Source organism: Varanus komodoensis, unplaced genomic scaffold (assembly GCF_004798865.1).
Source record: "Varanus komodoensis strain SLA01 unplaced genomic scaffold, ASM479886v1 scaffold30, whole genome shotgun sequence".
NCBI lineage: Eukaryota > Metazoa > Chordata > Lepidosauria > Squamata > Varanidae > Varanus > Varanus komodoensis.
Genome location: NW_025335762.1, coordinates 533,507 through 543,879, shown reverse-complemented (window position 1 = coordinate 543,879; position 10,373 = coordinate 533,507). Strand labels below are relative to the sequence as shown.

General features: G+C 55.6%; 1 protein-coding gene and 1 long non-coding RNA gene across 2 annotated transcripts; one reads left to right on the top strand and one right to left on the bottom strand.

The window, feature by feature from the left end:
* Positions 1-2,736: 2,736 nt before the first annotated feature.
* Positions 2,737-3,846, bottom strand: LOC123027020 (neuropeptide Y receptor type 4-2-like). The gene has a single exon (XM_044437363.1). It carries the CDS (start codon positions 3,844-3,846, stop codon positions 2,737-2,739), a length of 1,110 nt encoding a protein of 369 aa, XP_044293298.1.
* Positions 3,847-7,084: 3,238 nt separating this feature from the next.
* Positions 7,085-8,103, top strand: LOC123026997. The gene is made up of 2 exons (XR_006415433.1): positions 7,085-7,369; positions 7,895-8,103. It is a non-coding gene; the product is annotated as an uncharacterized LOC123026997 (long non-coding RNA).
* The last annotated feature ends 2,270 nt before the right edge of the window (positions 8,104-10,373 follow it).

Sequence of the window (10,373 nt, the reverse complement as noted above, 5' to 3'; positions counted from 1 at the left end):
AAAAAGGTGCTCTTTAGCATACCAAAGGAAATGCTACCCGACTTAACATTTAATTAAAATGAGAGAAGATTCCTCACTGTTACAAGGGCAGGCCATCCTTTAAGATATTTCTTTTTACTGACACTTGTGGCTTCAAAAAAACCCCAAATGTGTGTGCCATTTGATTTTGCCCCTGCTGAAGGACTAAAGCTTTAGCTTTTGTTTCTGTTAAGTATCTGAAGGCAGGTTGCTGCCCAGTGTCAGTCACCAGACGGTGTTGCTACCATCGTGATCTGAATGCAGGGAAGCCGGCCTGTGGCAGTGTCCCAAAATCCTGAATTGAGAGCTTCCTCCCCTCCCACTCCTTGCAAATTATTGCAAAATTCAACTTATTAAAAGCTTATTAACCACCTATTAAAATGTCTACGTTGTTATTTTGCAGTCAGTCTTCTTGCAGGCTTTCCCACTCTGGGTTCTCAGACACTGTTGGACTATGGCTATCATCCCTATTGGTTGGAGACGGCGGAAGCCGCAGCCCAAGAACATCCGAGGAAGCCCTTGGGCACGACTGGTTCTCCCAGAGGGCCGCTTTGCAAAGCATGCGAGAGCAGGTGGCCGGGTAGCTCAGCCTCACGCCCCGTCTGTCGGCAGCCACGCAACGCCTCCCAAGCCTGACTTTAGAATAGGCTCGCAAAAGTCCCCAGAATCAAGCGATTCATTCTGTTCTAACGTGTCAGATCTCCACGGTATCTTTGGAGGCACTCTTGCTGAAAACAGTGATATTTCTGTCTGTGCCAAGTCTGTAAGCAAACAGAGAGCTAATTTGTCATCTGTGCTATTTCTGGAATTAAAAGTATGATAGAATGACAGGCGATCCTGCTGTCCGTGGCACAGAGCTTGCCTTTCAGCAAACACCAGGAGGGAGCAACTGCATTTGCCTTCATGAGTGATGCATCGGGCCACCATTTGCAGTTGATATTATCTGGCCGGACTCTGGGGTCCGCACTTGGTGCTCCAGGTCTCGCCTTCTACCGACTTCAACATGTCCTTTAAGTGGGAAATGCCCTGCTTCTTCAGGACAGTGATCCGTGAGTGTGCCATTCCCTTTTGTGGCACAAACTGGCCACCACAAAAACGTTCAGGCCTTGAGATCTGGCCCAAGATAGAATCCGTCTAGGCTTTCCAGGTATGCTCACAATGTACCTATATGCATATTTGCGTATTGCCTATGAAACAAGAGAGCAAAAGTGACCTCATACTCTGATCTGGATTCTCTCTGTTTTTCTTATAAACGGGGCAAATTAGCTCTCTGCTTGCTTATGGACTTGGCACAGACATGAAATTGCACCAGGCCATGGCTGCCTCGAGGCGAAGGCCAGCGCTCTCATTAAGCACCAGCTGGTAAGACCGTTCTGAGAAAATGGGCTTCAGCCGGATTATGCAGCGATTGATTTATCCTTTGAGACAGTGCTGGTTGCAGAGAGTTTTATTAAAGAGACCCTGTTCATCATTCTCTCCCAGAAGGAAATGTGCAATGAATGAGTGCAGGATTCCCACGGGGAAATCACGCCTAAGCATAGAAAGCCCAAACCAGCAAGACTTTGCTTCTTCTTACACACGTCTTATTCCCAGTTGAGCATGTATATTAAATGGGCCAATTTTCATGGAAAGTCAGGAGCAGAACCAATTGAACCATATCTGTCTGTCTGTAATAGCAAGGTTGCTTTTTAATTGTTTGGGTGCTCCCAGATGAAGCGTGCATTGTGCAATGTTCCTGATTTATTCATGGAATTTTACAGCTCCTCTGGACACTGCCTTCCATTGAGAACCCTCCTATGTGTTCCCACTGCTTTGCCCACCTTTTCCATTGCCTGGAAAAAGAATGGTTCAGGAATAAATAGTTGGAATAACTGCACAATTTCATTTTGGATGACAGAGGTGGCCTGATAGGAGATATTCTGCTGTGGGGTACAGTGGGGCAGGAAGGGACTGGTGCTAATCACTTGGGCAGCAAGACGCTTTCAATCTTCCGCCTGAGGCACCCCAGTGCCCCTAAGGATGCGCGCAGGACGGCGCCTGTGCAGGCAGGAAGAAGGGTTCGTGGCTGGCTGGGGCACTCTGGGAGTTGTAGGCTCTTTGCATAGGATCGCACCGAGTTTTACCTGGTCAGCAGCATTTTTCCGGCATCCTGGCTGCTTTTGCATTATTAAGCAGCCATGGGACTTCCGTGTGAATGGAGGCACGTCGGGGGCTTTGCTTTTCTACCTTCCGAGCTCTACTGGGTGCACTATCCTCCAGGAAATCTTTACCTGCCGTTATTGATCGAAAAGCATTTATGAAATTATTTTGGAGCCCTTGGATCTCCACCAAGTTGCTGAGTCATTTCCAGCGACCTCTGTTCATTCCAGTGGGGTACGCTTTCATTCTTTAGGAAGTGCCAAGTGTTTAAGGGGACAGAACATTTGGGCCCAGAGGTGAAGAGGAGAACTGGGGCAGGTCAGGATTGGAACTCATGACACCGTTCTCCAGTCCAGTCCAATCCCATCCAGTCCTTCCCTTCCCCCCTCAATTCACGTATGAACCGGGGTGCCCCCTGAAATGTCAGATGATCCCTGATGCAAGTTTGGTATGAGACGGCAGACGAGGTTACCAGAGGATCTGGAGAGGCGCACAGAGGATGAAGATGCTCCCCGCCTCGGTGCAGGCCGAGGAAGGGGGGGGGTTGGCGTTGGCAGGTCACGCCCGGGAGCCCGGCAGTCAAGCGTGGGCGCCGGCGCCACCCCCACTTCGGAGCGAGGCCTTGGAGATCTCGGTGCTGACAGTGGAGAGCGGGAAGCTCTCGTACTTGTCCTTCTCGTGGCCGCTGCAGCTGCAGCGATACAGCAAGGCCTTGACCTCCTTCTGGAAGTTGCTGTTGAGGAAGCCGTAGGCGATGGGGTTGGTGCAGGTGGATGCCATGGCCGTCAGGTGGCAGAGGGAGAAGATGAAGTTGTGGTAGCACACGGGGATCTTCTCGTGGTCCCAGTCGTAGAGGGCGTTGAAGACGGTGAGGGGCAGCCAGCAGGCGGCGAAGGCAACCACGAGGCAGGCCAGCATGACGCTCACCCTCCTGTGGCTGGTGGCCCGGGAGCCCTCCTTGGCCCGCTCCACCATGTCCTTGCGGCGCTGGAGGCGCAGGAAGATGCGGAAGTAGCAGGCCATGATGAGGCACAGCGGGAGGCAGTACTGGAAGAGGAGGAGGAAGGTGGTGTACGTGAGGCGCTGCTCATCCGAGGGCCAGTGCTCGATGCAGGCCAGGTGGTCGGCGAAGGGGTTGAAGGGAAGGCTCAGGTTCCGGAAGGGCTCGTTGGTCAGGACTGTGAAGGAGAGGAAGGGCAGGGAGATGAAGCAAGCCACCGCCCAGGTGAGGGCAACCGCCAGGTAAGCGTGGCTGGCAGCGGGCTTCCACCCTGTCGGGTTGATGATGAGCTGGTGCCTCTCCAGGGCGATCCAGGCGAGGGAGAGGATGGAGACGGTGACGGAAGCACACTGCACAAAGGGGCTGGCCTTGCAGAGCACTTCCCCCAGGATCCAGCGGTCCATCAAGGTGTAAATGACTGTGATGGGCATGCAGACCAGGGACATGAGAATGTCAGAGCAGGAGAGGTTGGCGATGAAGATGTTGGTGACGTTCCGCATCTCCTTCTGCTGGACGATGACGCACACCAGGCAGAGGTTGCCGATCAGCCCCACGGCGATGACTGCACTGTAGGCCACGATCAGAAACGTGCCGTGCCCGACGGAGTCGCTGCAGGGCACCTCGTTCCCCTCCAGCAGGCTCAGCTGCTCGGAGAAGTTCAGGTAGAGGAGGTTCATGAGCTGGTCCATGGCGCTTCCACCGCAGGGCGGGAAGGACCGGTTCTCTCTGGAGCTGACCGCCAGGAGCCGCAGCACCGCCGCTCTCTATGTGACAGGCAGGCAGGCAGGCAGGCAGGCAGGCAGGCAGGCAGCGTGCTCGCGCAGGAACTACCCTGTGCCAACAAGGAAGACCTCAAGTGAGTAGAAGGGCTCGTGTTTGCCGCCTTCGTGGTGTGCGCTGGCCTTCCTCCCTGTCCCTCTGATCATCGAATGCAAGATGTGCAGTTCTTTTAACAAAGGCTCCGCAGAGCATGGACCAACGGGAATTTATATCAGTACAAACAGCCTTCTGCCAAAGTTGAGGCAGAAGCCTCTGCCCATGGCAAGAGTTGGATCCAAACGGGAAACTATATCCTCCGTACCTCCCCCTCTGAGCGTTTTGGGGGTGGAGGGAGCACAGAGGCAAGCCTTGTCTGTGTCCCTGCCACGGCCCATTGGGTGGCCACAATCCTTCGAATTTAGAGGGAATTTAGAACTACACTGGATGACACCACACACATATAAACTTAAGGCAGAGGATCCCCAGGCAGATCCAGACCCTGACCAGGCCTGAACTGGGATTGCTTGGTCCTTTCCCATGTATTTTTGATTAATAATTACATTTCTGCACTGCTGTGAGCTGAGGTAGCCATTAGGCTTAACATTTTGTGCTCCTACTTTATCCTAGAAGCTTCAAGTCAAAAGTGACTTGTGAGCTGAAAATAGCAAAAGATTTCATTCTGCATCTTGGAATGCCATCTCCCTCCCCCGTGGCTGCTAGTTACACAGGAGTACAGTTTTAAGAATAGCTCAGTGAAGCTTCCATTCATCTCCAGGAGACAAAGGAAAAGACAATTTCAGTGACTTTATTCTGTGTGGCCTGGCATACCTTGTGCCTTGCCAGACAAGCCCTACCTTTTGCACGAGAAGTGCATTGTTCTTACCCATTTGTTGTGATTGATCCGGATCTCTGTCCTGGGAGAAGCACTTCTGTTACAGAAATGCCACATTTTTCCAGCACACAAAATGCAATATTTTGTCACTAGGAAAACACAGGGTTTTTTCCTTTCCATCTGCCCACTGACTGTGATAAGGTAGCCTTGTAAATAAATACTTCAAAAGTAACTTGTCCATAATGTCTTTTTACAAGTCCCCTGTCTATCTATACTCATTTCTACCACATCTGTACACTTTCTGGCTCTCTTCTCGTCTAAGGGAAACCTGATCGGCACAGATGAGCGACAGGTTCTTTGCCAGCCTGCCACAACAACGGTCATGAACGGCACGGTCACACGACTCTCGCGAGCGCCTGTCAAGGAGCGCGGAATGCCTTTAGCACTGAGCCACAGGGCACCGCACGGTTTTATGTCTCTGCTCTCATGTGCAGCTTAAAGCACCATGTTCGTCCTTCTGTCCAGGCCGAGCTCTGTCCCCCATGCCACTCCGATGCAGGAGGCTCGAATCTTTCCTTAAATTGGCAAGGGGAGGACGTGAGAGCCAGGAGCTGCCTGCACCGAAGCCATCTCCTTTCCTGGACCTTCGGCTTCAGTTTCCACGCGGCCCTAGTTTGGGGCTCGTGTGCCCCCTTTCCCCTGCACTGCAGCGCACATCTGTCCCCCCCCCTCGGAAAACGCTGCAAAGGGCTGCTCCCCCCCACCGCCCCCCACTTCCTTGGAGGTGGCGAACCACGCATCACATGGCAGCCACCCCTCAGTGCGGAGCGCACTTTCCCTCTGGGCGTTTCAGCCGGACTCCGCGTCCTGGCTCCCCGGGGATGGCCAGCTCAGGCGCCCGCCCCTCTTTCCCGCACCCGCCGCAGCCCCCGCCACCCGCGTGCCGTGGGGCAGCCACCGTCCAGGCGGGGCTGGCCGTGCAGCGGAGGGAGGACACAGGTGCTCCCGGCAGCGCGCCGGGGCTGCCGCGCGCTGCCCGCCGCGCGGAGGCCGAGCTGGGCAAGGCGCGGCGGCGCGTGCGGCTCTTACATAAGTTGCGCCGGTGCTGGAAGGGCCGGGCGTGCGGGCGGACGGCGCTGCTCCCGGGGCAGCGAGCCCGCCGGCGACGGGGCGGACGGGGGCGCGGCGCTCAGCGCTCGGCGGCGCGCCGTTCCGTTCCGCCCCGGCCGCTGCCCTGCCCTCTCCCCCCACCACGCCCGCCGCTCACTCACCGACGGGGCCGAGCCCGTCCGTGGCCCCGCGCATGGCGCCTCCTCGGCGGCCGCCCTCCTGCCCCTTCTCGCCTCGCGCGCCCAGAGGGATGCGCCGGGATGCCGAGGCGAGGCGCGGCGAGGCGCGGCGCGGCGCGCGAATGCGGCGCCCTCCCCCAGGACCACCGCGCCGCCGCCTCCTGGAAATGCGGCGCTTCAGGCCGGGCTGCGGGGCGGAGAGCCAGGAGAGGGTCCGGCGGAAGGGCTGCCTTAAGAAGGCAAGGGACCCCCCTCCCGCGCGCGCGCGCGCGCCCCGACACGCACGCACACACAGACACACACACACTGGCACGCGCGCGCCCCAAACTCCACCCCTGGGGCAAGAGTGGCTGGGCGTGAGCGGAGCGGCTCGGGATGCTCCTCGCACGTGGGTACCACTCCTGTCCGCGCCCCCCGGGCCGCCCGCCCGCCCGCGGCTCGCAAGTGCGAGGCCGGGAAGCGGAGGAGGGGGAGGAGGCGCTGCGTGCCGGGGGCGGAGAAGGGCCCGGCAGCTCAGCCCGGAGCCCGCGGCCGCCCAGAGAAGGGGGCGCGGGGGGGGCCTGCCCTGTGGGAGCCAGCCCCGCATCCTGCCCGCCGGTGCTGCCAGCCGTCAGGAAGAGGCTGGAAAGGAGGAGACGGCACGCACCAGCCTCCCGAGCGCGAACGGGGCGGCCGGGAAACGGGGGCCTCCTGGACACACAGACCCGCTCTGGGGAGGGGGGCTGCCGCCTCTTCTTGCAGGGCTGCAGAACTAGTCTCTTGGGGTCTTCCCAGCCTGTCCCCCGCGACCAGAGCCCGAAGGGATCCTCATCGTTGCAGCCAACCAGCGTACCTGCTCTAGGCTGCCCTTGCCTCCCCCAGCACCAAAAGATGTGCGGGACTGCAACTCCCATCATCCCCAGCCAGCTCGCGTCCTCAGCAGGCTTCTCTCCGCCTTGCCAAGGGCTGGCGACAAAGGTCTTTCTAATCCAACACATCTTGCCTTCACTTCAGAGCGCCGGCAAGCTGCAGTAGTCGTGGCAACTGGGACGCATCCTGGGCGGGGATGCTGCAGCGAGCAGACGCCCCCACACCCCCGCAGACCTGCGCGCTGCATCTGCACCCACCGCTCCGGGCAGCCTCTTGGAGAAAGAAAAATACCAGCAACCCAGCCATAAAGATCAACAGATGTCAAGGCAGGGGGCAGGGGGCGATAGAAAACAGCCGCAAAACCAGGGGACAGTGTGACGCATCTCTCCACTTGGCACAAAGGGACATCTTGGCCGGAGGGCAGGAGGCGAGACAAAGGGGAAGCCAATCTACCTGCCGTGACCTTGACTGTGACATTGTCAGGTAAGTCAGGATTATAAACCTTACCCTGCAGAGGGTGAATGGGATGCAGGGATATTGCAATGATTCTTACATTCCATCATGCTATTCAGTGAGTTCCCTAGAGGGCTTAGCAAATAATAACATGCAATCAAAATTCATCAAGCTATTTTAAATACAAAGCAAATCTACATCTATTTATCTTAGCAGCATCTGTAAACAGCATAAAAACCTTTAGCATAGATGAATGGGTCTCAAAAGGCCTGGGAAAGTTAAAAAGTCGGTGCAGAGTATTTGACAATGGGGGTGCCACCACTGAAAAGATCCTCTCAGTTACATCCTGCTGCACCTCAGATGGTGGGCGACTAGAAAAAAATTCCTCAGAAAAAGAACTCGTGGTCTTGGTAAATATTTGGAGAGGCAGGAGCAGAGTATCTGAAGGGCTGGCTAAGCTGTGAAGGGCCCTCAAGACAAAAAGCAGCGCTTTGAAGTGAAAGGTCTGGGAGCCTGGAACATCGGACTGGATAGTGGTGTGTTTCTTTTCTGCAGAAAGTGCTTTGAAAGAGGGATTGCAGGCCGCAGTTTGTGCATCCATTCCTCTCGCAACGAGCTTGTGCAGGGCGGGCACTAATGCAGCCAGCAAAAGCTACAGACGACACTGCAAGTAAGCGAAGCAGAAGAAGGAGAATGATGTAAGCTGCTGAGTTCTTAAAAGAAAAAGGCGGGCTATAAATCTAATAAATAAATTAAAAAACAAAGTTAAGCGTGATTGTATATTTGGAAGCAAAATCACACTCAAGCCATTTTCGGCTTCTTCCGAAATGGAAGGTGCCTGACCAAAGACACCTTCCTTGTACAAGAGATGACATTTGAATAAAAGGCATTTGAACTGACCAAGCAAAAACCACGGGTTTGCCAGCAGCCATGGAAATGCAGCCAGTCCAACCCTCTGAGGAGCACTGGAGCCTCCGAGCACCTGCTTGCCATCCTTGCGCTCCAGGAAAATTCCTGCTGAGCACCGAAGGGGCTGCGAGGGAAGCTGCCACGTTGCACCAGGCCCGGTGAGAAATGGACCAGGGAGGCCACTTGCGAGTCACTGAAAGAGGACACGCCCACCAAGAAAAGAGGAGCATTTTCCCCACAAAATGTGTATATTTCAACTTACATGCATTGTTGCAAAACTAGAACGGTGATTCCAGTTTTCTATGGTACGATTTAAAAAGAAATGCAGTGCCGCTTACCCTGCCATGAGCCGCTCTGCTCATTCTGCTGCCCAGGTCCTGTGCATGGGCCCCTTCCAGGCCCAGCTCTCCCATCTCACGGTCTTTAAAGGAAAGCCCCTCAGAGAGGGGACTGGCTTCTGTGAAAGAGGGCACGTGCCCCTCCAGAACCAGTCCTTGTTTTCACTTGCAGGTGGAAGTCCATGTTGCAGCGGCATCCACAGGTTTTCCAAGGAGGTAATGAGAAAATTTGTCGGCAGCAGTACCAATGCTGCCCCTGGGACTCGGAGCACAGGTGGGCACCTACCTGGAGGGCCCTTCGCTACTGCTATTCCCCTCGGCGGGAAGCAGGGCCCACTGCTGAGGCAATTCTCTGATGCAGCAGGCTTGCAAAGCGGGGAGAGACCCCCTGGTGCTTCAGGAGCGCCTGTCCTGGGGGCTGCTTCCATCATCCTTGCACTAACCCCAGTGAGTTTGGCCGGGAGCGGAGCATTGCAAATGCTTGTGTGAATCACAGAACCACAGAATAGTGGAATTGGAAGGCCTGAAGAGTTATAAGGCCGTCGAGTCCAACTTCTGAACCAGCAAAGCTGGACCAGAAATGACACCTAGAGATACTGAGCCATTTGGGGTTGAATTTGAACACATTCCTATGGGGAGGGGGGTGCCCCAGTGTCACTTAGCCCTAGAATGTAACATAGGGAAGGGACTGAATCTGGGCACATGCAGATGATACGAAGCGGGCCTCCCCTGTCCCTCATCACACCTAGAAATGGCATCGCCAACAGCAGTGCCACACACTCACTGCTTGCATAAGGAGCCAAGTCCCCACCCATCCAGGAGACCTTTTATTTTATTATCATTATTAATTATATATATTTCTATACCACCCATAGCCGAAGCTCTCTGGGTGGTTCACAACATTGAAGTCCCCCATCCGGATTCCAACCAGGCCTGACCCTGCTTAGCTTCCAAGATGAGGCGTGACCAGGCCCTTCAGGCTACATGGCAGCAGCCCGGGGAGGTTTGGGGCTGTATGGGTGGGTATCCATGGAGAGCTGTGGCCACCTGACGTCAGCCAGAAGCGCTGACCAGCGTGGGCCAAAGAAGCTTCTGCCCGTGTAGGTCCAAAGGAGCTGAGCTGGAATAAACTTGCAGGGATTTGAATATTAAACACTCTTTCTTAAGTCAGACCACAAGCATATAAATAAAACGAAGGAGGAGTTGGCCACAGGGAATTGAACATACTGATGGCCTGTTGACATAACAACAATGCAAATAGCTCTTCCTAATGCAATTAGAAATGTGCAGTCCGGCTGCAGAACCCCGAGTGGCTGGTTGCCGCTAAGAGCCGAGAAGTCTCTCATTATCTCCCCGGGAAACCGGCCGAAGTGGCTCCAGCACAGGCAGCTCCGGGTCCGTCCAGCCTGCGCTCTGCTTGCACAGCAGCCAGCCAGCCAGCCAGCCGCCCGCAGGGGGTTCACGAGCAGGACATGAGCGCAACCGCACTCTCCCACCCATGTTCCCCAGCAACTGGCCAACAGACGGTCCGAACACTTCAGTTGGTGCAAAATAGAGCCGCCAGGTTGCTGACGGGGACGGGGCGTTATGCTCACATGACTCCAGTCCTCCGTCAGCTTCACTGGCTTCCCATTGAAGCCCGGGCCCAATTCAAGGTGTTGATTATGACCTACAAAGCCCTAAACGGCTTGGGTCCTGGCTACCTGAACGAGCGCTTACGTCCGTATATGCCCGACCGCCCTTTGAGATCTGCGGGAGAGTCCCTTCTGCAGGAACCCTCCATGAAA

Coding starts and splice junctions, on each gene's coding strand:
- LOC123027020 (XM_044437363.1), bottom strand. CDS start 3,846: ATGGACCAGCTCATGAACCTCCTCTACCTGAACTTCTCCGAGCAGCTG.